Below are 27,338 nucleotides of genomic sequence, written 5' to 3'. Positions count from 1 at the left end.
TGAGATGCCGCGCTGCTGGCCTTCCCTGGTGTGGAGCGCATGTGGCTGTGTGCTTGAGCTGTGAAACAGTCTTCCGCTCCCTCTGGTCAGCACCTTTGGAAAGTTTGGTGAGAGCAACAATACTATCAAGGATTATCTGAAGAATGCCTTTTTTTCTTTTTTTTTTTTTTTTTTTTTTTTTTGAGACGGAGTCTTGCTCTGTTGCCCAGGCTGGACTGCAGTGGCCGGATCTCAGCTCACTGCAAGCTCCGCCTCCCGGGTTTACGCCATTCTCCTGCCTCAGCCTCCCGAGCAGCTGGGACTACAGGCGCCCGCCACCTCTCCCGGCTAGATTTTTTTTGTATTTTTTAGTAGAGACGGGGTTTCACCGTGTTAGCCAGGATGGTCTCGATCTCCTGACCTCGTGATCCGCCTGTCTCGGCCTCCCAAAGTGCTGGGATTACAGGCTTGAGCCACCGCGCCCGGCCCAAGAATGCCTTTTTTTCTATGTCAGTGATAACTAGCCATTTTAGTGACAAAGCCAATTCAGAAAAAAGTAACCTGATACCAAAATAATTTAAAAGACATGATCTCTTTCATCAGGAAATGTAATATCAACATCTTTGGTTAAGCATGCTTTTCTTGTTTTTCCAAATGCTGAAGGGTTTCATTACTTTAGCTAAGCTTTCAAAAACGACATTACACACATGGCCTGGTGTTATCTAATGTAAAGCTGCACCTTTTCCCAACGTTTTTGGTCCAGGAAAGCATTTTTGGAGCTAGTTCATTTGTTTTTTTCTTAATTGACCCTGGAATCCACGAAATCCATTTATTTGCAAAGTGTGTTTTGTCTCTTTTTATTTCTTTTTACTCATGTGGAGTAGCCATATAGTTCTTTTTATCTTTCTTTCTTCTTCTTTTTTTTTTTCTTGGAGACAGAGTCTCGCTCTGTCACCCAGGCTGGAGTGCAGTGGTGCAATCATAGCTCATTGCTGCCTCAACCTCCTGGGTTTAAGTGAGCCTTCTACCTCAGCCTCCTGAGTAGCTGGGACTACAGGTGCATGCCACCATGCCTGGCTAATTTTTATTTTATTTTATTTTATTTTAGGGACGGAGTTTCACTCTTGTTTTCCAGGCTGGAGTGTAATGGCACGATCTCAGCTCACTGCAACCTCTGCCTCCCGGGTTCAAGCGATTCTCCTGTCTCAGCCTCCCAGGTAGCTGGGATTATAGTCATGCACCACCATGCCCAGTTAATTTAGTATTTTTTTTTTAGTAGCGACAGGGTTTCACTGTGTTGGTTAGGCTGGTCTTGAACTCCCAACCTCAGGTGATATACCTACCTTGGCCTCCCAAAGCACTGGGATTGCAGGTGTAAACTTTTTTTTTTTTTTTTTTTTTTTTTTTTTGGAGAGATGGGGTCTCATTATGCTGTCCAAGCTAGTCTCAAACTCCTGGGCTCAAGAGCTCTTCCCACCTCAGCTTCTCTAGCTAAGCTCATAAGGAGTCCTGATCTTAAGTGTACAGCTCAGTGAAACTCTGCATGTGTATATACCTGTGAAACAACCACTATTCTGATTCCTTTTTTTTTTTTTTTTTGAGACGGAGTCTCGCTCTGTCGCCCAGGCTGGAGTGCAGTGGCCAGATCTCAGCTCACTGCAAGCTCCGCCTCCCGGGTTTACGCCATTCTCCTGCCTCAGCCTCCTGAGTAGCTGGGACTACAGGCGCCTGCCACCTCGCCCGGCTAGTTTTTTGTATTTTTTAGTAGAGACGGGGTTTCACCATGTTAGCCAGGATGGTCTCGATCTCCTGACCTCGTGATCCGCCCATCTCAGCCTCCCAAAGTGCTGGGATTACGGGCTTGAGCCACCACGCCCGGCCTTTTTTTTTTTTTTTTAAGACGGAATCTTGCTCTGTCACCCAGGCTGGAGTGCAGTGGCGCGATCTCGGCTCACTGCAACCTCCGCTTCCCAAGTTCAAGCAATTCTCCTGCTTCAGCCTCCTGAGTAGCTGGGATTACAGGCGTGTGCCACCACCACACCCAGATAATTTTTGTATTTTAGTAGAGACAGGGTTTCGCCATGTTGGCCAGGCTGGTCTTGAACTCCTGACCTCAAGTGATCTGCCTGCCTTGGCCTCCCACAGTGCTGGGATTACAGGCATGAGCCACCGCGTCCGGCCACTATTCTGACTTCTACCACTGGGCATTAGTTATGCTTGTTCCTAAATTGCATATAATTGGAAACATGCAGTATGACACATATTTGTTGAAAAAAATCTGTAAGATTCATCCATGTTGTTGCACATATCAGTAATTCATTCTTTTGTATTGCTGCACAGTATTTCATTGTATGATACGCCACAATTTATCAATCTTCCTGGGGCCGGACATTTATGTTCTGGATCTTGGCTCTTGTGTCTAGACCTTCTATGAGTGCCATGCTCTGCATATGCCTTATGGCATCCTCATTTCTCTTAGGTCTATACCTAGAATCTTGATTGTTGGGTCAAAATACAGGCACATGTTTAGCTTTCGTCTATTCTGCCGGTTATCTTTTTTAAATTCTTATTTTTAGGAATAGAGATGAGTTTTCACTATGTTTTCCAGGCTGGTCTCAAGCTCCTGAGCTCAAGTGATCCTCTTGCCTCAACCTCTCAAAGTGCTGGGATTACAAGGCGTGAGCCACTGCACCTGGTCTTTTTTTTTCTTTCTTTCTTTCTTTTTGAGACATAGTCTCACTCTGTTGCCCAGGCTGGAGTGCAGTGGTGTGATCTCAGCTGACTGCAACCTCCACCTCCCAGGTTCAAGCGATTCTCCTGCCTCAGTCTCCTGAGTAGCTGGGATTACAGGCGCACACCACCATGCCGGGCTAATTTTTTGTATTTTTAGTAGAGACGGGGTTTCACTATGTTGGCCAGGCTGGTCTCGAACTCCTGATCTTGTGATCCACCTGCCTCAACCTCCCAAAGTGCTGGGATTACAGGCGTGAGCCACCGCGCCCGGCATAACTTTTTTTTTTTTTTTTGAGACGGAGTCTCTGCCGCCCGGGCTGGAGTGCAGTGGCCGGATCTCAGCTCACTGCAAGCTCCGCCTCCTGGGTTCACGCCATTCTCCTGCCTCAGCCTCCCAAGTAGTTGGGACTACAGGCGCCCACCACCTCGCCCGGCTAGTTTTTTGTATTTTTTAGTAGAGACGGGGTTTCACTGTGTTAGCCAGGATGGTCTCGATCTCCTGACCTCGTGATCCGCCCGTCTCGGCCTCCCAAAGTGCTGGGATTACAGGCTTGAGCCACCGCGCCCGGCCATAACTTTTGTATTTTTAGTACAGACGGGGTTTCACTGTGTTGGTCAGGCTGGTCTCGAACTCCTGACCTCAAGTGATCCGCCCACCCTGGCCTCCCAAAGTGCTGGGATGGATTACAGATGTGAGCCACCATACCCGGCCCGGTGCCAGACTTCTAATCTTTAAAATTGTAATAAAATAAGTTGGTATTGTTTTAATCCACTAAGTGTATGGGAATTTGTTACATCAGCAATGGAAAACTAATATACTAGTTCACCTATCATTTCCCCTTCCACTAGTGAGACCAGTAGAGAACTGCATATGTATCGCCTCTCTTACCCAGGGGCACCACCGCATATCCTTATTTTATTAACTGTGGTTTGTTTATGGTGTCATAGGCTGAAATTAAGCAGCACTACAAAAATCAACCTTGGGCATGGTGACACATGCCTGGAGTCCCAGCTACTCAGGAGACTGACGTGGGAGGATCGATTGAGCCCAGGAGCTTGAGGCTGCAGTGAGCTTTGACCAGATCATTGCACTCCAGCTGGGGTGACACAGCAGAACTGTCTAAATAAATAAATAAATAAATAAATAAATAAATAAATAAATAAAATTGCCCTTAGCACCAGCTTGCATAGGGAAAAAAGAAGAAAAGAGAATTTTGTAGTCAGGCATGGCAGCTCACATCTGTAGTCTCAGCTACCAAAAAGGCTGAAGTAGAAGGATCACTTGAGCCCAGGAGCTCCAGGCTGCAGTGAGCTATGACCAGTGAGCACTCCAGCCCGGGCTACAGAGCAAGACTCCATCTCTAAAAAAAAAAAAAAAAAAAGGCTAGGCATGCTGGCTCACACTTGTAATCCCAGCACTTTGGGAGGCCAAGGCACGCACATCACCTTAGGTCAGGAATTTGAGACCAGTCTGGCCAACATGGTGGAACCCCATCTTCACCAAAAATACAAAATTAGCAGGGCATGGTGGTGGGCTCCCATAATCCCAGCTATTTGGAAGGCTGAAGCAGGAGAATCACTTGAACCCCGGAGGCAGAGGTTGCAGTGAGCCAAGATTATGCCATTGCACTCCAACCTGGGCAAAAAGAGCGAAACTTCATCTAAAAAAAAAAAAAAAAAAAGCTCATGAAACTGTTTGCTGTTTTTGACATGATGTTGTTAAGAAAGATTTTATTATACCCAAGTAAAGAGACATGATCTCCCAATGTATGTTACCCAGACTGGACTTGAACTCCTGGGCCCAAATGATCCCCTCACCTCAGCCTCCAGAGTAGCAGGGACTACAGGCATGCACTGGCACATCTGGCTCCAAGGAGAAATTTATTTTCTGTCCTTGAACCTGGAAGAGAGAGACTCCTGCATGAGTTTCCCTCCTCATCTTGGCTGCTAGTTGCAATCAACGGCATCTTAGAGTGGTGAAACCATCAGAATCACCTGGGCAGCTTTTGCAAACTGCACTTGCTCCTCCAGAAATTCCAATCTGTCTCCCTACAGGAAAATGTTCTCCTTCCTCCCACAAGATCCATTGCTTTGGCAAGCCTCTGTGCTATTTTATTTATTTATTTATTTATTTATTTATTTATTTATTTAATATTTGAGACGGAGTTTTGCTCTTGTTTCCCAGGCTGGAGTGTAATGGTGCAACCTCAGCTCACTGCAACCGCCGCCTCCCGGGTTCAAGTGATTCTCCTGCCTCAGCCTCCCAAGTGGCTGGGATTAGAGGCACCCACCATCACACCTGGCTAATTTTTTGTACTTTTAGTAGAGACGGGGTTTCACTCCCAGGCGGGAGCCACTGTGCCTGGCTAACGTCTGTGCTGTTTGAGAGCAAGTCCTACTACTCATGTCTGTTGGGTTGGGGAAAGGGTTAAGAATCATTATCTTGCCTGGGTGCAGTGGCTCATGCCTGACCTCATCTGAGGTCAGGAGTTCGAGACCAGCCTGACCAACATGGAGAAACCCCTGGGCAACTGGGACTACAGGTGCATACCACTACACACAGGATCGTGTTATGCTGCCCAGGTTGGTCTAGAACTCCTGGCCTCCAGCAATTCTCCCATGTTGGCCTCCCAAAGTGCCAGTACAGGCTTGGGCCACTGCACCTGGCCCAAAAATTTTATATATTTATTTATTTTGAGACAGAGTCTCGGTCTATCGCCCAGCCTGGAGTGCAGTGGTGCCATTTCAGCTCACTACAACCTCCGCCTCCTGGGTTCAAGCCATTCTCCTGTCTCAGCCTCCCGAGTAGCTGGGATTACAGGCACCTGCCACCACGCCCGGCTAATTTTTTTGAGTAGAGATATAGGGTTTCACCACGTTGGCCAGGCTGCTGGTCTTGAACTCCTGACCTCAGGATCTACCTGCCTCGGCCTCCCAAAGTGCTGGGATTACTGGCGTGAACCACCGCACCCAGCTCCAAAATGTTTATTAACCGCTAAATTGGAGCAAGCAATGTATCAGTGAGGGTCTCCAGGGCATGCATGTTTTGCGTTAATGACACCTGCACTCTCTTCTTTCCTACCTTTGCCCATTACCTCATTTTTCTGAGTTTTTGTCAAACGATAGGTTCTTTATCCTTTGAAGGGCAAATAGCTACTCAAGCAGCAAGTTAAACAAATGGCTGAGGAGGCTCTGATTGTTAAGAAGTCTGAAGTGAAGACTCAATTTACCTCCATCGTTTCCTGTGGACGGGTGAAGGCTAGCAGGTTTATCAATTGAGTCCAGTCCATTGTTGGGTGGCTGAATTTGCATTTTCCCTCTTCCTGCTCACTTCTCATTTTCCCTCACTCTTGCCACCCTGGATTGCACCTCCCAATTAAGCATAAGCATACAGGCTTTGCCTAGGCCTGTTTTCTAGGGCAACTGGACTCATAGACCAATATTATTATTAGCTGGTATTATCGATAAGAAGATAGATATACATGTGTGGATATTCCCAGGTTGACCCTGCATTTCTACTGTCCACCCTGATTTGTTCCCCAGGAGTGACCTTTATGGACCATACAATGGGCTCCCTTGCACTGTGGCCTCTGGGAGGTTTCAGACAATGAGAGGAGCCAGTGGGTGATCAGAGGATGGGAGGATCCCAGCACATTTGGAAGGCTGAGGCAGCAAGATCGCTTGAGACAGGACTTTGAGACCAGCCGGGGCAACACAACAAGACCCCATCTCTACAAAAATAAAAAACATTAGCTGGGTGGGCATGGTGGTGCATGCCTGTAGTCCCAGCTTCTCAGGCAGCTGAGGCCAGAGGATCGCTTAAGCCCAGGAATTCGAGGTTACAGTGATCTATAATCACAGCACTGCACTCCAGCGTGGGTGACAGAGTGAGACCGTGTCTCTAAAATTTTTTTAATTGGTTTGATTAAAAATAGAGAGGATGAGAGGAGAGTGAGATGGGGATTTTTCTTTCCCAGCTCCCTCTCTGCTGGTAAAGGCTGCATTTCTCTACTAAAGGCCATGGCTCCTAATAGCTATCTGTTCCACAGCTGCAGCTCTTGCTGGATTCCAGTAACTGCCCTCTCTCTCTGCCTCTTCAGGCCAGCAGGTAGCAAGGGCTCTCCATTATTGCTGGCCCCAGGGTGCGTTACCATCCCTCTTTGGTTTCCTTTTTTGTTGTTGTTGAGATGGAATTTTGCTCTTGTCACCCAGGCTAGAGTGCAACAGCACGATCTTGGCTCACTGCAACCTCCACCTCCTGGGTTCAAGCGATTCTCCTGCCTCAGCCTCCCTAATAGCTGGGATTACAGGTGAGTTCTACCACACCCGGCTAATTTTTGTGTTTTTAGTATAGATGGGGCTTTGCCAAGTTAGCCAGGCTGGTCTTGAACTCCTGACCTCAGGTGCTCTGCCCGCCTCGGCCTCCCAAAGTGCTGGGATTACAGCCATGAGCCACCTGGCCTCTTTGGTTTCCTTTGACCCTGCCTACACCTCTATAGTTTCTTCCTTAAACTCTTTTCAACTCCTCTTTGAAGAGTCATATGTTTCTTTCCTCTTTTTCTTCTTATTTTTCTTATTTTTGTGGTTGTTGTTGTTGTTCAGACAGGGTCACGCTTTGTCACCCAGGCTGGAGTGCAGTGGCACAATCATAGCTCACTGCAACCTCGGCCTCCCAGGCTCAGGCAAGCCTCCCACCTCATCTTCCAAGTAGCTGGGATACAGGTGTGCACCACCAAGCCCTGCCGTTCATAATTTTTGTATTTTTTAGTTTTTTGTAGAGATGGGATCTTGCTATGTTGCCCACGCTGGTCTTGAACTCCTAGCCTCAAGTAATCCTCCCACCTCAGTCTCCCAGAGTGTTAGGATCACAGGAGTGAGCCACCGTGCTCGGCCAAGTCATATGTCCCTTAAATGGGCTCTTACTGATACACACCAAGAGGTTGGGTGACTTTCCCAAAGTCACACAGAGTAAGTGACAGGGCAGCTGAGAGCATTGTCACTGGAACACAGAGCAGGGTGGAGGCTTTTTCAACCTCACCAGCCTGCCCAGCCCCCTCCCAAGGTCCCTATGCCCTGCCCAACCTGCTGGAATCTGTGATCCTTCTGTTGGGATGGGATTGAATTCCCTAGGGCTCCTGTCCTGGACCTGGCCAGCAGCTCCAGTAACCAGAGCTGTGTGAGAAGAAAAGGCCAAGCCACTGGGGCAGCCGCACCCCAAACAGAGGTGAGGTCTCCGATGAGTCATGCCCGTGAGGGGCCACTTCCCCTGTCCTAAGGGCCACTGCTCATCAAGGACCCAGAACACTGTCCTCCTCTTTGACCTTTGCCTACAGTGTTTTTCATCCCTCCCTCTCCCACCCAACAGGTGTCCTGGAGCTAGGACACCTGTCCCCCACCCCCACCCTGGGCCTCCAGAGACGTGAGATGTGCTCAGGGCTCTGGGTGGGGCCTTCAGGCTCCCCAACTTCCTCCTTCCAGCCCCAGATCCTCTCAGATTTCCAGAGATGGGCTCCAGCCAGGGAGGGTGGGGCTGCCCCTGGGACCATCAGGAGTCACGGGCTGCCTGGGCAGTGACAGAGCTCTGCAGGGAGCAGACCTTCACTTGGCTGTGCCTCCTCTGACTCTAACGCCATGGCCAGGCACCTGCTCCTCCCCGTTGTGATGCTTGGTAACCTCAGGGGACAGAAGTGGCTGCAAAGGGCCTGGGTCCTAGCACCTGGGGGACTGAAGAGCAGGATTCCTGGGTTCTGTGTGGGGAGGAGGATGTCAGAAGGAAGGAAGTGAGGCAGCAGAAGGCGAGGGTGTATCAGAGGAGGGAGAGGGAGGCCTGGGTGCCCTGGGGAGATGGAGGCTAGGAGGCTAGGGGAGGGAGTCAGGGAAGGCATCTACTGAGTGCGAGTCACCAGCCTCTTCCTGCCTGCCTCTGTCTTTCCAGTCATCAGTCCCATCCCAGGAGCCTTCCAGGACTCAGGTAAGGCAGCCAGACTGGGGAAAAGTCACGTGCAGAGGCAGGAAAGACCAGAGGACTGGCATGGATGCTGGCAGGGGTTGCTGAATAGACAGGGAATTGGGAAGATAGGGTCTGGGGTTGGAGAGCAGGAAGTGGGGCTGGGCGGTGCAGGTCTGGAAGTCACAAGTGTCCTCTTCTCTTTACTCTCTGGCTCCCAGCTCTCAGTCCCACCCAGGAAGAACCTGAAGATCTGGGTAAGGAAGAGGCCTTGGCACCCTCAGACCTTAAAGGAGGCTAAGGCTGGTCAGGCCATGAGGGAGGTGGAAAAGACCAGAAATGTAGACAAGCCTGGGTCCTCTATGTTCTTTGTTCAGAGGGCAAACTGAAATGGGTGGAGGACGGGGCTTCGTGCTGAGTTACCTGGGCTTCTGGAGTGGGGAACCTGAGGTGGGCTTTGGCTTCCACGGCTCCCCGTTGCAGACTGCGGGCGCTCTGAGCCCTCGGCCCGCATCGTGGGGGGCTCAGACGCGCAGCCGGGCACCTGGCCTTGGCAGGTGAGCCTGCACCATGGGGGTGGCCACATCTGCGGGGGCTCCCTCATCGCCCCCTCCTGGGTCCTCTCTGCTGCTCACTGTTTCATGACGTGAGTATTCGCCCTGGACCCAGCCCCTCTCCGCCAAAGGCCAGCCCCGCCCCCGCAGTTGATCCCCTCCTCCCGCCCCACTTCATAATTTGGAGCCGAGCTGTCCCCAAAGCGAGGTGCTCTTCAAGGCATCATGGTTCTGAGTGGGGCAAGGCTGCCATACTGGTCCCACCACTCCACTGAATATCCAAGTCTGAATCCCAGCTTTCCAATGACCCCCCACCACCACCTCAAGATCGGATTTACCCTTCCCCTTTGAGGAGTATCAGCACCAAATCTGGATCGGATAGCACCTGCCCCTCTGGCTCTGAGCCCCTTCCCCCCACGAGGGTCTGCCCCCTCCATAGGGTCAACCTAACCTCCTACTGCCCCGGCCGAGCGCAGGAACGGGACGCTGGAGCCCGCGGCCGAGTGGTCAGTACTGCTGGGCGTGCACTCCCAGGACGGGCCCCTGGACGGCGCGCACACCCGCGCAGTGGCCGCCATCGTGGTGCCAGTCAACTACAGCCAAGTGGAGCTGGGAGCCGACCTGGCCCTGCTGCACCTGGCCTCACCCGCCAGCCTGGGCCCCGCCGTGCGGCCCGTCTGCCTGCCCCGCGCCTCACACCGCTTCGTGCACGGCACCGCCTGCTGGGCCACCGGCTGGGGAGACGTCCAGGAGGCAGGTGAATGGGACAGGACAAGAAAGGGGGCCTCGGGGAGGTGGGGCTTCAGGAGGTGAGGTTCCTAGGGTGGGGCCTCGGGAGGTGACGTTTCTAGGGTGGGGCTTCTGGAGGTGAGGTTCTTAGGGCGGGGCCTCGGAGGTGAGGTTCCTAGGGCGGGGTTTCGGGATGTGGGGCCACAGAGAGGAGCCTGGTGGGAATCTTGGACGGTAGGTTTCTGCGGGTCGGTAGATGAATCCCACGCCAATCACCATGGAGCCCTCTCCCCACAAGGATTCTCAAACTAAGACCACGGAATCACCCACAGGCACCCCATTCCCTCACCTTTCTTTCCAGTTTTTTCTTTCCTGGATTTAGGCTCCGACTAGGGTTCCCATCCCAGCTCTACCATGTCAGACAAAGCGCTTCACCCACTACATTTCCTCCTCTGTAACACGAGGAAAATAGCCATGCCCACTTCAAGAGGTGGTTGGGTGGATTAAATGAGAAAATCCATGTAAAGTTCATAGGACAGTGCCTGGCATAGCAATAACCAATGCACTTTAGATATTTCACCTCAGGTAATCTATAGTAAAGCAGTAAAGCACAAGGCTGGCCTATAATAGATGTTCAGTGAATGCCAATCTGTGCCTCCCTCCCGTCCGCCTTCCTCCCATCCTATCCACCCCCACTCATCTCTGTACTCCCCACCTCCTCTCTTCTCCCTGCCCACCGTCATTCACTCAGTCATTCTTTCACTCAAGATATTTCTTGAGCACCTTCTACATGCCAGGCACTGTGTTAGGCATTAGAGAGACACCAGTGAACATAAAAAGCCAAAATCATCTCCTAGCAGAGAGACAAACAACAAGTTCAATAAATAAGCACACATTATGTTAGAAGGTGGGGGGGAATAGACCGAATCTCCATCCCCCTCATCCCCATCACCCAAGCTTTCCATGCTCCCAGGGTCCCCACAAATATCCCCATCGGCCGTGGTCAGACCTGTGCCCATCCTGGGGGCTTTGGGAAGGTGCTGCAGGGGGTGATGCCACAGCCTCTGCTTGTGGAGGTCCCATGAGGGCAGGAGGTGACAAGGAAGCGTCACTGTGAGCTCCAGGAAGTTTGTGTGAATGGGGCCAGGCCATCCTGACAATGGGCACCCAGAGAAGTAGATTTCTGCAGAGGTTTTCAAAGAGAGGGTGCATTGCAGGAAGACAGGGGGAGATGAAGGCCAGATAAGGACCCAGATAAGCCATGTTAGATGAAGAAGAGCCAGGATGCCAGGCTGGAGTGAGAAGGGGACAGGCACCTGGGCTGCAAAGGCTGCTGAGGGCCGACCATGAAGGCCTTAAGATCAGACTGAGGGCCAGAGCACTCACCAGCTCCAGGGATGCCCAGGACAATCCCCAACTTCCCTGGTGAGCCCCAAGTACAGCTTCAGCCATCACCTGACCTCAGATTCTTTTTTATTTATTTTTATTTTATTTTATTTTATTTTTTATTTTTTTGAGACGGAGTTTCGCTCTTGTTGCCCAGGCTGGAGTGCAACGGCACGATCTAGGCTCACTGCAACCTCCACCTCCCAGCTTCAAGCACATTCTCCTGCTTCAGTCTCCCAAGTAGCTGGGATTACAGGCACTCACTACCATGCCCGGCTAATATTTTGTATTTTTAGTAGAGACGGGGTTTCACCATGTTGGCCAGGCTGGTTTTGAACTCCTGACTTCAGGTGATCCACCTGCCTCAGCCTCCCAAAGTGCTACGATTGCAGGCGTGAGCCACCATGCCTTTGACCTCAGATTCTGAATGTGGTGGGGAAGGAGTTCTGTCTGTACTTCCCCCCACCTTTCTGGATCCTAAAAAGCAGGATGGGGCTGCAGCACCAGGTTTAGACAGTGGGATCCATTTATTTTTCTTGGTGAGATGAGAAATGAACTTGAGTAACCTTCCTCTTCATTGTTGAAGTGAAGAGTGGATCAGAAGACTGGGTCAGTTATCCAGGCCCAAAGCTATGCATCCTCAATGAGGGTAGTTGGTGAGAATGCCAAGAAGTCACAAATGAGAGGTTTTCATAAACTGGGAACTGACTGGAGGAGGGGAGTTGAGAGAGGAGACAGGGATGACACCCAGATTCCATGCTTGGCAACTCGAGACAGGATCATGTCAAGTCCATATGGCATCTTTGAGAAAAGATGTCTCCGGACCAATACAACTCCACATGAAAGCTCAGACTTAATGATTATAGTCCCTAAATTGCATCCTTTATTGCAGTGCACAACCTGCACAACCATGCATGGCAGCTCTCACTAGGAGCTTGATGGGACCATTCCTGAGATGAAGAAGTAGAAAGAATAGAGAGAAGCAGCAGGAGATGTGGTGAATGTGATGGGCTGAGAGGCCATGGGGCATCTAGCTGATGTCCAAGAAGCAGCCGCAGGGGGCAAACCTGAATCCTGGGAACTGGGGACACCATACCTGCCTCACAGCACCTGCTCTCTGGTTCTGCCCCCAGATCCTCTACCTCTCCCCTGGGTGCTACAGGAAGTGGAGCTAAGGCTGCTGGGTGAGGCCACCTGTCAGTGTCTCTACAGCCAGCCCGGTCCTTTCAACCTCACTCTCCAGATATTACCAGGGATGCTGTGTGCTGGCTACCCAGAGGGCCGCAGGGACACCTGCCAGGTGAGGGAAGGCCCCTGCACCTGCCTGCCAGGGCCAGAGTCCTAACCGGTGACAAACAGATAAATGACATCTCTCCTAGCCTCATCTGCAAAAGGAGGACAAGATTGCCAAGCGATGGGATTGACGTGTATTTTTTTGTTTGTGTATTTTGAGACAGAGCCTCACTTTGTCACCTAGGCTGGACTGCAGTGGCACAATCTCGGCTTACTGCAAGCTCCCCCTCCCCCCACCCCCACCACTCAAGCGACTCTCGTGCTTCAGCCTCCCAAGTAGCTGAGATTACAGGCATGTACCACCACAGACTGCTAATTTTGTATTCACTTGCGCCTGGCCAAGTGAATTTATTTATTTATTTATTTATTTATTTATTTATTTATTTATTGAGACGGAGTTTCGCTCTTGTTGCCCAGGGCAGAGTACAATGGCATGATCTCAGCTCACCACAACCTCTGCCTCCCAGGTTCAAGCGATTCTCCTGCTTCAGCCTCCCAAGTAGCTGGGATTATAGGCATGTGCCACCACACCCAGCTAATTTTTAGTAGAGATGGTGTTTCTCTATGTTGGTCAGACTGGTCTCAAACTCCCAACCTCAGGTGATCTGCCTGCCTCAGCCTTCCAAAGTGCTGGGATTACAGGCGTGAGCCACCGCACCCGGCTATTTATTTATTTATTGAGACAGAGTTTTGCTCTTGTTGCCCAGGCTGGAGTGCAATGGCACGATCTTGGCTCACTGCAAACTCCACCTCCTGAGTTCAAGCAATTCTCCTGGCTCACCCTTCCAAGTAGCTGGGATTACAGGCATGAGCCACCATGTCCAGCCAAGGCCAAGTGAATTTAAAAACCAAAGACAGCATCGCCAGGAGCAGTGACTCATGCCTGTAATCCCAGCTAGTCAGAAAATTGAGGCAGGAGGATCACTTGAGCCCAGGAGTCTGAGACCAGCCTGAGCAACATAGTGATACCTCGTCTCAAAAAAGGAGAGGAACTGGCTTGGCACAGTGGCTCACGCCTGTAATCCCAGCACTTTAGGAGGCCAAGGCAGGCGTATCACTTGAGCTCGGGAGTTTGAGACCAGCCTGGCCAACATGGAGAAAATCCATCTCTACTAAAAAGACAAAAATTAGCCGGCTGCGGTGGTGTACACCTATAGTCCCAGCTACTCCGGAGGCTGAGGCAGGAGAATCACTTGAACCCGGGAGGCAGAGGTTGCAGTGGGCTGAGATTGCACCACTGCACTCCACCCTGGGAAACAGAGCATTTCCCAGGCTGTCTCAAAAAAGAAAAGAAAGAAAGAAAAAGAAAGGGAAGGAAAGAAGGAAGGAAGGGAGGGAGGGGAATTATTTGAGCTAGTAACTGGACAAGAATCACTTGGCTCTGATGACACCTGCAGGATTCTCTTTCGTGGTCTTGAATGCACCCCCCCGGTGCTCTTGGCTCTGGCTGCCATCGGCCTTCTGCTTACAGGGTTTTCTTCTGTTTAGAGCCCCAGGGAATGCAGAGGACAAGGCCTAGCCAAGGAGGGTTTCTAGGAGAAAGGAGAAGGTGGTGTATCTTGGGCCAAAAGAAGGGGCAGGACCTTTTCGAGGAGGCCAGTATAAACGGGTGGGTCCCTGGGCTGACCCCTTGACATGCAGTCATCTGTCACTAGGGTGACTCTGGGGGGCCCCTGGTCTGTGAGGAAGGCGGCCGCTGGTTCCAGGCAGGAATCACCAGCTTTGGCTTCGGCTGTGGACGGAGAAACCGGCCTGGAGTTTTCACTGCCGTGGCTACCTATGAGGCATGGATACGGGAACAGGTGATGGGTTCAGAGCCTGGGCCTGTCTTTCCAACCCAGCCTCAGAAGCCCCAGTCAGATCCCCAGGAGCCCAGGGAGAACTGCACCATTGCCCTGCCTGGTGAGTGGGCGGCACCCCTGGATGTGAGTGGGACGTGGGAGAGTGAGTTGGGATGGAGACTGCTGGGAGTGATTGGGGTGCAGGAGGCCCACTGACCCAGGTCTCTCACCTCTCAGAGTGCGGGAAGGCCCCGCGGCCAGGGGCCTGGCCCTGGGAGGCCCAGGTGATTGTACCAGGATCCAGACCCTGCCATGGGGCACTGGTGTCTGAAAGCTGGGTCTTGGCACCTGCCAGCTGCTTTCTGCAGTGAGTGAAAATCTACGTTTCAAGCCGATCCTTGCCCCTCCCTACATCAGCCTGAGACACCATTTATTTGGCCCCAGCCCCTCCCCTGGGGGGTGTGGGGCGTGTGGGATCCCATTCGGAGGTGTAGGATACAGCACAAAAAGAGGGGTCCTGGCCTGGCAGGGGTGGATAGAGGCATGGTAGAAGTTCAATCCCGGAGGCGGGGGTGTGAGTGAGCCGCTGGAATGGGGGTAGCGTGGGGATCCCACCAGGATGCAGGATCCTCGCCAGGCGAGTCTAAGCCAGGGGTGCGAGGTTTCTAGCCACGTGTGCAGGATCCGGCCCATTTCCCTCGCCCCCTATCCCGCAGCCCGAGCAGCTCCGACAGCCCGCCCCGCGACCTCGACGCCTGGCGCGTGCTGCTACCCTCGCGCCCGCGCGCGGAGCGGGTGGCACGCCTGGTGCAGCACGAGAATGCCTCGTGGGACGACGCCTCGGACCTGGCGCTGCTGCAGCTGCGCACGCCCGTGAACCTGAGCGCGGCTCCGCGGCCCGTGTGCCTACCCCACCCGGAACACTACTTCCTGCCCGGAAGCCGCTGCCGCCTGGCCCGCTGGGGCCGCGGGGGTGAGCTGGGGCCCGGCGCTGGCCGGGGCGGCACCGGGCGGTGCAGGGGCCGTCTGGGCCGCAGCGCGGGCTCCCTGCCTTTTCCCTTCCAGAACCCGCGCTTGGCCCAGGCGCGCTGCTGGAGGCAGAGCTGTTAGGCGGCTGGTGGTGCCACTGCCTGTATGGCCGCCAGGGGGCGGCAGTGCCGCTGCCGGGAGACCCGCCGCACGCGCTCTGCCCTGCCTACCAGGAGGAGGAGGAGGCGGGCCACTGCTGGGTAAGCGGCGGGGGCGGGGCCTGCGGAACGCAGGTCCGAGAGGGCTCTAGGAAGAGGGCGGGGCCTGTGGAAGGCGAGTCCAAGTGGGCTCTAGGGAAAGGGCGGGACCTGCGGAAGGCGGGTCCGAGTGGGCTCTAGGGAGGGAGCGGGGCCTGAGGAAGGCGGGTCTGAGTGGGCTCTAGGGAGGGGCGGGACTTGTGGAACTGGGAATGGGGCGGAGCCGAAGTGGAGGCGGGGCCAGAACGAACTGCGGGCGGGGCCTGGCCCTGGAGAAATTTTGGGAAGGGGCTGAGGCGGGCTCTGAGCTGGTGCTATGGTTTCTCTCTATCCCTGGATTTAAGGAGAATCCTAAAGTGAGGGCTGAATTCTTACACAAATTAGCATTTGGAGTCTGATTTGGAGAATGTGGAACTTGATATTTCTGCAAATGGGAAAATCTGGAGTCCTGGAAAGCCCCAGGAGTTCTGATATTCTCTGCACACAGGCAGAGGCAAGTAACACACGCACTTTGTTGCTGCAGAATGACTCGCATTGGAGCCTTTTGTGCCAGGAGGAGGGGACCTGGTTTCTGGCTGGAATCAGAGACTTCCCCAGTGGCTGTCTACGTCCCCGAGCCTTCTTCCCTGTGCAGACCCATGGCCCATGGATCAGCCATGTGACTCAGGGAGCCTACCTGGAGGACCAGCTAACCTGGGATTGGGGCCCTGATGGGGAGGAGACTGAGACACAGACTTGTCCCCCACACACACAGCATGGTGGTGAGCAGGACGCCTTTGGGCTCTAGGGGCTCCTGGGGGTGCATAGACCCATGGCAGGGGCTCAGGGGTCAGCCATGGGGCCCCAACTGAGGTGGCCACCTCCTCTCCCTAGCCTGTGGCCTGCGGCCGGAGGCTGCTCCAGTGGGGGTCCTTTGGCCCTGGCTGGCAGAGGTGCATGTGGCTGGCGATCGAGTCTGCACTGGGATCCTTCTGGCCCCAGGCTGGGTCCTGGCAGCCACTCACTGTGTCCTCAGGTGGGTCTTACTCATCTCCTAGGCGAGAGGCAGGAAGGGAGAATGGAACAGAGCCAAAGACTTGTTTGTTTGTTTGTTTGTTTAAAAAAAATTAACAATGGGATCTTGCTGTGTTGCCCAGGCCGGCCTCAAGCAATCCTCCTGCCTTGGCCAATGTGCTAGGATTACAGGCATGAGCCACTGTGCCTGGCCCAGAGGACTCTTAAAATAGTGGAATAGTCTCCTTTAAGCATCTTGCAGCCGGGCGCAATGGCCCATGCCTCTAATCTTAGCACTTTGGGAGGCCGAGGCGGGCGGATCACGAAGTCAGGAGTTCAAGACCAGCCTGGCCAACATGGTGAAACCCCTCTACTAAAAATACAAAAATTAGCCAGGGGTGGTGGCACCTGTAACATTACCCAGCACTTGGGAGGCTGAGGCAGGAGAATCGCTCAAACCCGGGAGGCAGAGGTTTCAGTGACCCAAGACTGCACCACTGCACTGCAGCCTGTGCGACAGAGCAAGACTCTGTCTGGGGTGGGGCGTGAGGGAAGAATCTTACAGCACTGGGAGATGTTTTGACCTGGAAGGGAGATTTGGAAGGAGGGATGATGAAGGAGTGAGTGGCATGACCCCAGAGAGTCATCCTTCCCCTGGGCTGGGAAGGACTTTGCCTGCAATAGGAGGAGCAGAAAGTTACATTGGGCCTTGTTCCAACAGGCCAGGCTCTACAACAGTGCCTTACATTGAAGTGTATCTGGGCCGGGCAGGGGCCAGCCCCCTCCCACAGGGCCACCAGGTATCCCGCTTGGTCATCAGCATCCGGCTGCCCCGGCACCTGGGACTCAGGCCCCCCCTGGCCCTCCTGGAGCTGAGCTCCCGGGTGGAGCCCTCCCCATCAGCCCTGCCCATCTGTCTCCACCCGGCGGGTATCCCTCCGGGGGCCAGCTGCTGGGTGTTGGGCTGGAAAGAACCCCAGGACCGAGGTGAGACTCCTGGGTCGCGGGAACAAGGAGTGGCTGGAGGCCAGAGCCCTGGAACAACTCTGTCTCCTCTCCCCAGTCCCTGTGGCTGCCGCTGTCTCCATCTTGACACCACGAATCTGCCACTGCCTCTATCAGGGAATCCTGCCCCCTGGCACCCTCTGTGTCCTGTATGCAGAGGGGCAGGAGAACAGGTGTGAGGTAAAGGGGCCTGGGCATCCTGGAGTAGGCAGGAGAGACTGTGGTACCCTAGAGAGAGAGCAGAATTGGAATTTTTTTTTTTTTTTTTTTTTTTTGAGACTGAGTCTCGCTGTGTCGCCCAGGCTGGAGTGCAGTGGCACGATCTTGGCTCACTGCAGCCTCTACCTCCCAGGTTCGAGCAATTCTCCTGCTTCAGCCTCCCTAGTAGCTGGGATTGCAGGCATGCACCACCACGCCTGGTTAATTTTTGTATTTTTAGTAGAGACAGGGTTTCACCATGTTGGCCAGGCTGGACTCAAACTCCTGGCCTCAAATGATCCGCCCACCTTGGCCTCCCAAAGTGCTGGGATTACAGGCGTGAGCCACCGCATCTGGCCGGGACTGGAATTATTGGGTGTTTGGCCCCAAATGGGACCCTAGCTGGACTCCGGAGAGAAACTGGGGACCTGGATGTCTAGGGATGCAGACCAGAGTGCTTCGTGGCCAGACCCTGGGGAAAGGGGCAGGGGACCAAGAGGAAGGGCAGCAGACCCACGTGGCCTCGCTCCAACTCTGCAGATGACCTCAGCACCGCCTCTCCTGTGCCAGACGACAGAAGGCTCCTGGGTCCTCGTGGGCATGGCTGTTCAAGGGAGCCGGGAGCTGTTTGCCGCCATTGGTCCTGAAGAGGCCTGGATCTCCCAGACAGTGGGAGAGGCCCACTTCCTCCCCTCCAGTGGCTCCCCACACTGGCCCACTGGAGGCAGCAACCTCTGTCCCCCAGAACTGGCCAAAGCCTCAGGATCCCCGCGTGCAGTCCACTTCCTGCTCCTGCTGACTCTCCTGATCCAGAGCTGAGGGGCTAGGGTCCCGGTGCCACTTCTCCCTTCTCCACCCTCTACTTCCCGCCCAGCGGGGCTGGAATGTGGCCCAGCCAGCTGGAATCTCAAGGGCCCCACCCACCTAGATTGCAGAGGCTCGAGCTAATTGGGCCTCAATGCCCGGGCTATTTTGAACCTAGGAATCCTTGGGGGTGGCGGGAGGAGCGGGACAGTAAAGGTGTAAACACAGGCACCTGTGTGGCCTTGTGGCATTGCTGTGGGCAGGCTGAGGGGCTGGGCATCAGAGGCTAAGCCGGAAGCCCAAGGGGGAGGTCCCCTCCCTCCTCCCTCCTCCGGCCTCTGAGTCAGGTCTTGGGCTCTCAGGAAATGCACCCTGATAACCTGGCAGCGATTCCTTCATTCCTGCCCCAGGGCAGGGAGGTCGGGTGGCCAGCTGGCTGTGTGTCACCTGTCCAGTGGAGTCAGCACCCTCAGCACGTGCTGGACATCTCAACCCCAGCTCAGACCTGCTGCCCTCGCTGCCTGCCATAGACACATCTCAATGCATGATGCTCCGATGTGTCCCCCCAACACACACAACACATGGGCCCTTCAAGGGTCCACTGCTTTCACATTCTGCCCAGAACTTGGGTCCCTTGTGTGTGAACCCCACTCCCTCACCCACTGCTTACCTGCACCTTCCTGCATTCATTCAACCCCTGTTCCCTGGTGGCTACTAAGTCGTGGCACAATTGGAGTCTGATATATAAGCCCACAAAGCCCTCCCAATCTAGTGGGGACACATGTGGACACCCCTGGCTGGGATCGGGAAGAGGTAGTACCAGTGATGTTTGAGCACAGGAGAAGGGAAGGTGGTTTCCAGCCAGTGAATGTACAATTAAAAAGTAAAGCAAAACCAGAGACAGGGTGCAGTAGCTCATGCCTGTAATCCCAGCACTTTGGGAGGATCACTTGAGTCCAGGCATTCCAGACCAGCCTGGGCAACAAAGCAAGACCCCCATCTCCACCTTTTTTTTTTTGAGACAGAGTCTCACGCTAATGCTCAGGCTGGAGTGCAGTGGTGCAATCTCGGCTCACTGCAACCTCCGCCTCCTGGGTTCAAGCACTCCTCCTGCGTCAGCTCAAGTAGCTAGGATTGCAGACCCAAGACACCACGCCCGACTAATTTTTGTATTTTTACTTATTTTATTCATTTATTTCTAATTTTTGAAACAGTTTTGCTATTGTCGCCCATGCTGGAGTGCAATGGCACAATCTCGGCTCACTGCAACCTTCACCTCCCAGGTTCAAGCAATTCTCCTGCCTCAGCCTCCTGAGTAGCTGGGATTACAGATGCCCACCACCATGCCCAGCTAATTTTTGTATTTTTAGTAGAGATTGGGTTTCTCCATGTTGGCCAGGCTGGTCTTGAACTCCTGACCTCAGATGATCCACCTGCCTCAGCCTCCCAAAGTGCTGAGATTACAGGCATGAGCCACTGCATCTGGCCTATTTATTTATTTATTTTGAGATAGAGTCCCCTCTGTTGCCCAGGCTGGAGTGCAGTGGCACAATCTTGGCCTCCCGGGTTCAAGTGATTCTCCTGCCTCAGCCTCCCGAGTAGCTAGGATTACAGGTATGCACCACCACACCTGGCTAATTTTCTTTGTATTTTTTAGGAGAGACGGGGTTTTACCATGTTGGCCAGGCTGGTCTCAAACTCCTAATATTGAAGAGTGATCCTCCCACCTTGGCCTCACAAAGTGCTGGGATTACAGGTGTGAGCCACCACATTGAAGCTCCACAATTTTTTTTTTTTTTTTTTTTTTTTTTGAGACGGAGTCTTGCTCTGTTGCCCAGGCTGGAATGCAATGGCGCAATCTCGGCACACTGCAACCTCCACCTCCCGAGCTCAAGCGATTCTCCTGCCTCAGCCTCCTGAGTAGCTGGGATTACAGGTGCGTGCCATCACGCCTGGCTAATTTTTGTATTTTTAGTAGAAATGGGGTTTCACCATGTTGGTCAGGATGGTCTCGAACTCCTGACCTCGTGATTCGCCTGCCTCAGCCTCCCAAATTGCTGAGATTACAGGCGTGAGCCATCGTGCCCGGCCAATTTTTTTTTTTTAATTAGCTGGGCATGGTGGCATGCACCTGTAATCCCAACTACTGAGGAGGCTGAGGAGGGAGAAGCCCTTGAGCCCAGGGGTTCAAGGCTGCAGTGAGCCATGATTGTACCACTAAACTCCAGCCTAGGCAACGGAGTGAGATCCTGTCTCAAAAAGAGAAAGAAAAAGGACAAATGGGGACCTGGGGAAGGATAGGTTTGGGGGTGAAAGCCAGCTGATGAGGGTGGCAGAGGGGTCGCCTCTCGGGCTAGGCACAATCTCTGGCTTGAGAAGGAAGAGGAAGGGGGTAAAGGGCCTAAAGGGAAGCTGGAAGTTTTCACTGGGAGGCTTAGGAGAAGGGCAGAGGTTCTTACGAAGCCAGGCTTAGCCTTAGCAGCTACATGCCAGCTATAATACTCCCCAGGATCTTCACAGTGCATACATCCCCACCTGCTCCCATACCCAGTCAGTCACCCCATGCCATCTCCACAAACACTACACTTACCCCTTCCTCTACTGAAACCCACCCACCAGGCCCCATGTCTTGCCCCCTCCTCCCAGCTAAGACACTCCTTCCAGTCAGGCCCCTCCCATTCACCCACCCCAGGAATAACCTGACCTCCAGCCTGGACCCCAGACATCTGGTCTCCAGAAAGCAGGTGAGGACTCTAGGCTCTGCTTTTCCTGAAGCTCAGACCCAACAGGTGTTTTTTGTTTTTTGTCTTTTGTTTTTTGTTTGAGACAGGGTCTCGATGTGTCGCCCAAGCTGGAGGGCAGTGGCGCCATCTCAGCTCACTGCAGTCTCTGCCTTCTGGGTTCAAGTGATTCTCCTGCCTCAGCCTCTCGAGTAGCTAGGATTACAGGCATGCACCACCACACCCAGCTGATTTTTTTGTATTTTCAGTAGAGACGGGGCTTTGCCATGTTAGCCAGGTTGGTCTCCAACTCCTGACCTCAGGTGATCCTCCTGCCTTGGCCTCCCAAAATGCTAGGATTACAGGCATGAGCCACCACACCCAGCCTCAACAGGTGTTTTGAACGGCCAGAGTGGCCCTCAAAGAGGACATGCCTCATCCCCACTGCAGCCACACGGCAGGCTTTGTTTCCCTGAGCCTCTGCCCTCTGCAATCCATCCTCCGCATCTTCACCTTACCACCTTTTATAATGCCTTTCGGTCTCAGTTCCCAAGGCAGTTCCTCCAGGACCCTTTCACAATGCCAGCCTTTGCCAGGCTGCAGTATGCTCATGCCATTCTTTTTCATCGCTATTCCTGGCTTGAAATTATTGTGTAATTGCAATTTTTAAAATTTATTTTTATTTTTTATTTTTTTTAGACAGGGTCTCCCTCTGTTGCCCAGGCTGGAGTGCAGTGGTGCGACCACGCTCAATGCTTCATTGAACTCCTGGGCTCAAGCAATCCTCACGCCTCAGCCTCCCAAGTAGCTGGGACCATAGGCATGCACCACAATGCCTGCCTAATTTTTATATTTCTTTTGGAGATGAGGCCTCGCTATATTCCCCAGGCTGGTCTGGAACTCCTGGCCTCAAGCGATGCTCCAGCCTCAGCCTCCCAAAGCCGACTAGTCACCTTGCCAGCCTGTTGGTGATTATTTGATCGAAGTGTGTCACCCCTACTTCACCATGAGCTCAGGGCTCAAGGGGAACGGAGCTGGTGCCTGTTTTGTCCTGGGCACCTGGGAACATCATAGGCACTCAGGAAATGTCTGTGGGATGATTGCTGCTGCTCCACAAGCTCACCACCACCGTCAGGTGGAGGCTTCGCAGAAAGAGCCTGGCGGGGAGCTGACCCTAGTGTCTTAAGCTCCCATACCCAGCCTAAGGAGGGAGGGAAGGAGGGAGGAGTGGCTGTGGCTCCAGATAATAAGGGCTGGGGCCAGGCCCTGGGGGGCATAACTGGCCTGAGATAACCTGAAAGACCTGAGGCGGAGGAGAGTCTATCACATTCCAGGGAGACTGCGGGCACACACACAAACCACATGCACGTGCGTACACACACACTCAAACACACACTACACACACAGGGACACAGCCTACATATGTGCGCGCACACACAGCATGTGCATGCACACCCACACCACACCACTTAAGGGGATACACACAGCCTACACACGCATACACCCACACCATATACACACTACACACTGGGACAAACAGACTATGCACACGCACACACATACATACACACACAGACACATACATGTACACACGCAGGCCTGCGGCTCTGAAAGGACTCATGACTTTGGTGGCAGGAGGAGCTGGTGGGGCCCAGCCAGTGGGCGGGGCCAGGGGAGGGGCGGGCAGGTAGGTGCAGCCGCTCCTGGGAGGACCTTGCGTGGCCAGACCGTGCTGGTGACTTGTCCACACTGCTCGCTGCAGATACTCCAGGCGTCTCCCGTTGCGGCTGCTCCCTGCCTTAGAGGCCAGCCTTGGACACTTGCTGCCCCTTTCCAGCCCGGATTCTGGGGTCCTTCTTTCTGAGCCAACATCTGGGTCCTGCCTTCGACACCACCCCTAGGCTTCCTACCTTGTGCGCCTGGAGTCTGCCCCAGGGGCCCTTGTCCTGGGCCATGGTCCAGAATGGGGTCCTGGGGCCTGGGCAGCTGGGGGCTGTGGCCACTCTGCTCTATCTTGGATTATTCCGGTCGGGGACAGGTAAGTGAAGACGTGGGGGCGGGGTGGGGACAATGCACAGGAGGAAGTCAGCGTGATCATTTTCTGGGGTGCGCCCTTGTCTGGGGCCCAAGAAAACCCACGGCCTCCCTAGCTCTTGGCCTCCCTTTCCCACCTCGGCTCTGCCAGGGAAGGGGCCAGCCCTCTGGAGCAGCGGTGGGTGCTAAGGGGTCAGGGAACCCGAGTCTTCCCTACTCACCCCTCCTCTTTCTTTCTTTCTAGGAGCGGAAGGGGCAGAAGGTGAGACTTTCCTCAGAGAGGGAGGAGGGGAGGGGGAGGTGACTTGGATCGGATTCCCCTGGGGTTTAACCAGTGCCTGGCCTTCGGCTGGGCTGCCTTCCAACTAGATTCTCTTAGGGCTCCCAGAGTGGGGGGTTGTAGCCCTCACCTTACGGGCAGAGAAGCAGGGACTTGCCCAGGGCACACTGCCAGTGAGGGTGCAGCTGGGATTCAGATCCATGTCTGACTCCCAAAGTGAGGCAATTGAAGTGATTTTTTCGGTTTGGTTTTGTCTTTTGAAACAGGGTCTGGGTCTGTTGTCGCCCAGGCTGGAGTGCAGTGGCACCATCACAGCTCACGGCCCGCTCGGTGATCCAGCCTCCCGGGCTCACGTGATCCTCCCACCTCAGCCTTCCTAGTGGCTGGGACTACAGGTGCATGCCACCACACCCAGCTAATTGTGTTTTTTTGTTTTGTTTTTATTTTTGGTAGAGATGGGGGTCTCACTATATTGGCCAGGCAGGTCTTGAACTCCTGGGCTCAAGCGATCCTCCTGCCTCAGCCTCCCAAAGTGCTGGGATTATAGGTGTGAGCCACCGTTCCCATCCTCGAGGTGGTTTTGTGGGAACCAAACCAAGGGTCTCCTTTCTTGGAAGGCACCCAACCCGGTTCTGAGTCAGACCAGCTTTCAATCCTGGCTTCCCCATGCACTGGCTCTGTGTCATTGACCAAGTCCCCCCACTTTTCTAAGTCTTAGACTCCGCACCTCTAAAATGAAGCTGGTCATGTCCGTCTCCTGGGGCTGTGGAGAGGATGCAGGGAGATGAGGAAACGAAAGCCCCTCCCAGGCCTGGCACAGCCGCTAGGCTCTCTAAATAGTGGCTATTGTCATGATGATAAGGGAGAGGAGGATCCGGTCTGCAGTTTTCTCTGCTCTTAGAAGACTTTGTGAAGAGCAGTTGGGTTCTACTCCAAACAGTGGCCTCGATGGGGTTGGGGCTGGGGCTGTCCTGGAAACTAGACATTCATGTCACGGGAGCCCAGTTCTGCTGTTGGTTGGTTGAACCCACGTCCACGATGCCACGGGCACTGCGGACATGGGACTCTGCCCCTAGGGAACACCCAGATTGGTGTGGTGGAAACAGACACAGTTGTGGACTCCGGAACAATTGTGAGATTGGGTAGCTTCGGGGAGCACGGTGGAGGTGGGGGGGTACTGGACTCGGAGGCAATGCCCAACTCAGCCAGCAGGAGCCCGCCTGTCTACGGAGGGGCTGCTGTTCCAGTCAAGCATCCACAGGCAAAGGGAAGTTTGCCAGACAGTAAGGATGGGGAAGGGCATTCCAGGTAGAGTGACCTGGATCAGCCAAGGTCCCAGGTAAACAAGTGCGTGGCCTGATGTACATGACTGAAGGGTCCAGAGGGGACGACCAGGTCCGATGGCAGTGCCATGGTTGTCTGGAATGTTATCTTAAGGGCCTCGTGGAGCCAGGGAAGGGTTTAAGCAGGACTGTGGCCTGGTCAGATTGGGGATTTTCAGACACAAGTAAGGGGCGGGATGGACAGAAGGCTTGCAAGGAGGGAGGCTGCCCTGAGACCTGAATTAGGTAATGGGTAGTGAACAGAAGGGGCAGAACTGCCCACACCTGGGAGGGAACAAAGGGGTGCTGACTCCTGTGAACCCACTTCCCAAGCTCTGTATCAGAGCTCCTGGGCTGCGTAGGAGTGGCCAGGCTAACAACCTGACCCCTTCCTTTCCTCCCTGGGCAGCCCCCTGCGGTGTGGCCCCCCAAGCACGTATCACAGGTGGCAGTAATGCAGTCCCCGGTCAGTGGCCCTGGCAGGTCAGCATCACCTATGAAGGCGTCCATGTGTGTGGTGGTTCTCTCGTGTCTGAGAAGTGGGTGCTGTCAGCTGCTCACTGCTTCCCCAGGTACCAAATGGTGAAAGTCAAAAGTGGGTTGGAGGTCAAAGTTCATGGGTCAATCCAGATCAGAGGTTGGGGTTCTTGGGTTGGGTCTGAGAGTGTCAGTTAAGTCTGGAAGGACCAGTTAGGAGTGAAGGTGAGGGGTCAGAGGTTACAGGATAAAACTAAGGTGCAATTTGAGACCTAAAAGGGGCTGATCGGAATCAGGGGTTCGCAGCAGGGGTTGGGGAACAAGGAGAGGTCTCCTGGGTCTCAGCCTTTGCCGCCTGCCTGCAGCGAGCACAGCAAGGAATCCTATGAGGTCAGGCTGGGAGCCCACCAGCTGGACTCCTACTCTGAGGACGCCAAGGTCAGCACCGTGGAGTACATCATCCCCCACCCCAGCTACCTCCAGGAGGGCTCCCAGGGTGACATCGCACTCCTCCAACTCAGCAGCCCTGTCACCTTCTCCCGCTACATCCGACCCATCTGCCTCCCTGCAGCCAACGCCTCCTTCCCCAACGGCCTCCACTGCACTGTCACTGGCTGGGGCCATGTGGCCCCCTCAGGTGAGGTGGGACGCTGGGTGCCTAGAAGCGTGGAGGGGCAGCTGACTCGGGGAGGGGCCCAGAGTAAGCCTCTTTTGCCCCCACAGTGAGCCTCCCGGCACCCAAGCCACTGCAGCAACTTGAGGTGCCTCTGATCAGTCGTGAGACGTGTAACTGCCTGTACAACATCGACGCCAAGCCTGAGGAGCCGCACTTTGTCCAGGAGGACATGGTGTGTGCCGGCTACGTGGAGGGGGGCAAGGACGCCTGCCAGGTAAGCACAGGCCCGGGAGGCAGATAACCAGTGCAACTTGGGAAAGGAGGCCTGGCCGGGTCCTGATGGCTGCTGTGTGGCTTCTCTCCTCAGGGTGACTCTGGGGGCCCACTCTCCTGCCCTGTGGAGGGTCTCTGGTACCTGACGGGCATTGTGAGCTGGGGCGATGCCTGTGGGGCCCGCAACAGGCCTGGTGTGTACACTCTGGCCTCCAGCTATGCCTCCTGGATCCAAAGCAAGGCGACAGAACTCCAGCCTCGTGTGGTGCCCCAAACCCAGGAGTCCCAGCCCGACAGCAACCTCTGTAGCAGCCACCTGGCCTTCAACTCTGCCCCAGCCCAGGGCTTGCTGAGGCCCATCCTTTCCCTGCCTCTGGGCCTGGCTCTGGGCCTCCTCTCCCCATGGCTCAGCGAGCACTGAGCTGGTCCTGCTTCCAGGATGGATGCATCACACTCAAGGACAGGAGCCTGGTGTTTCCCTGATGGCTTTTGGACCCAGGGCCTGGCTTGAGCCACTCCTTCCTCCAGGACTCTGCGGGAGGCTGGGGCCCCATCTTGATTTTTGAGCCCATTCTTCTGGGTGTGCTCTTTGAGATCATAACTGAGAGTCAGGAGTTTCACTGCCTGTAGCGATGGCCAGAGCCTCTGGCCCCTCCTCCACCGTGGACCAGCCCATTGGCCAAGCTCCTGGGACCCTTGGCTATGAAAATGAGCCCTGGCTGCCACCTGTTTCTGGAAGACTGCTCCCAGCCCGCCTACCCAGCCTGATGGGCACATCCCTCTGCCCTCTCCCTGTGTTCTGGGCTGGGGCTGCCTTTGTGCAGCTTCGAGGACAGGAAAGGCCCCAATCTTGCCCACTGGCCGCTGAGTGCCCCCGAGCCCTGACTCCTGGACTCCGGAGGACTGAGCCCCCACCGGAACTGGGCTGACGCTTGGATCTGGGGTGGGGGTAACAGGGCAGAAAGGATTAAAATGTTTGAGCACAACT

General features: G+C 54.3%; 2 protein-coding genes across 5 annotated transcripts in view; both read left to right on the top strand.

Moving 5' to 3' along the window:
- Positions 1 to 23,189, top strand: part of LOC105482956 (serine protease 36) — a 49,531-nt gene extending 26,342 nt beyond the window's left edge. The window contains exons 1-17 of one of the 2 annotated variants that reach the window (XM_071084444.1): positions 6,695 to 6,820; positions 6,925 to 7,936; positions 8,648 to 8,683; positions 8,881 to 8,916; positions 9,143 to 9,305; positions 9,690 to 9,970; positions 12,462 to 12,628; positions 14,277 to 14,523; positions 14,640 to 14,769; positions 15,119 to 15,375; positions 15,468 to 15,631; positions 16,152 to 16,389; positions 16,502 to 16,643; positions 17,343 to 17,608; positions 17,685 to 17,806; positions 18,365 to 21,372; positions 23,111 to 23,189. In XM_071084444.1, coding sequence (XP_070940545.1) covers positions 9,301 to 9,305; positions 9,690 to 9,970; positions 12,462 to 12,628; positions 14,277 to 14,523; positions 14,640 to 14,769; positions 15,119 to 15,375; positions 15,468 to 15,631; positions 16,152 to 16,389; positions 16,502 to 16,643; positions 17,343 to 17,608; positions 17,685 to 17,806; positions 18,365 to 18,643 — 2,298 coding nt within the window. In that variant the 5' untranslated portion in view covers positions 6,695 to 6,820; positions 6,925 to 7,936; positions 8,648 to 8,683; positions 8,881 to 8,916; positions 9,143 to 9,300 and the 3' untranslated portion in view covers positions 18,644 to 21,372; positions 23,111 to 23,189. Of the gene's footprint in view, positions 1 to 6,694; positions 6,821 to 6,924; positions 7,937 to 8,647; positions 8,684 to 8,880; positions 8,917 to 9,142; positions 9,306 to 9,689; positions 9,971 to 12,461; positions 12,629 to 14,276; positions 14,524 to 14,639; positions 14,770 to 15,118; positions 15,376 to 15,467; positions 15,632 to 16,151; positions 16,390 to 16,501; positions 16,644 to 17,342; positions 17,609 to 17,684; positions 17,807 to 18,364; positions 21,373 to 23,110 lie in introns of those variants that run through there. The other variant, XM_071084443.1, reaches the window with a different exon arrangement.
- LOC105482957 (serine protease 8) lies at positions 23,012 to 27,336 on the top strand. 3 transcript variants are annotated; one of them, XM_011743470.3, is made up of 6 exons: positions 23,013 to 23,386; positions 23,627 to 23,644; positions 25,394 to 25,556; positions 25,827 to 26,098; positions 26,185 to 26,351; positions 26,445 to 27,336. In XM_011743470.3, the coding sequence occupies exons 1-6, from the start codon at positions 23,302 to 23,304 to the stop codon at positions 26,769 to 26,771; spliced, it is 1,032 nt and encodes a 343-aa protein (XP_011741772.1). In that variant the 5' UTR covers positions 23,013 to 23,301; the 3' UTR covers positions 26,772 to 27,336. The 3 variants fall into 3 exon arrangements, with proteins under 3 accessions (XP_011741773.1, XP_011741772.1, XP_011741769.1); XM_011743471.3 differs by lacking the exon at positions 23,627 to 23,644 and having other exon boundaries at positions 23,012 to 23,386; XM_011743467.3 differs by lacking the exons at positions 23,013 to 23,386; positions 23,627 to 23,644 and having other exon boundaries at positions 23,651 to 25,556.
- Positions 27,337 to 27,338: the final 2 nt, after the last annotated feature.

The sequence above is a fragment of the Macaca nemestrina genome, chromosome 18, assembly GCF_043159975.1.
Source record: "Macaca nemestrina isolate mMacNem1 chromosome 18, mMacNem.hap1, whole genome shotgun sequence".
NCBI classification, from domain to species: domain Eukaryota; kingdom Metazoa; phylum Chordata; class Mammalia; order Primates; family Cercopithecidae; genus Macaca; species Macaca nemestrina.
This window is presented reverse-complemented; position numbering and strand designations above follow the sequence as displayed.

Excerpts from the sequence above, each read along its gene's own strand:
- LOC105482957 (XM_011743467.3), top strand. The coding sequence starts at position 25,234 with ATGGGTAGTGAACAGAAGGGGCAGAACTGCCCACACCTGGGAGGGAAC. Across the intron at positions 25,557-25,826 it reads GCTGCTCACTGCTTCCCCAG|CGAGCACAGCAAGGAATCCT; the intron begins GTACCAAATGGT and ends GCCTGCCTGCAG. Across the intron at positions 26,099-26,184 it reads GGGCCATGTGGCCCCCTCAG|TGAGCCTCCCGGCACCCAAG; the intron begins GTGAGGTGGGAC and ends TTGCCCCCACAG.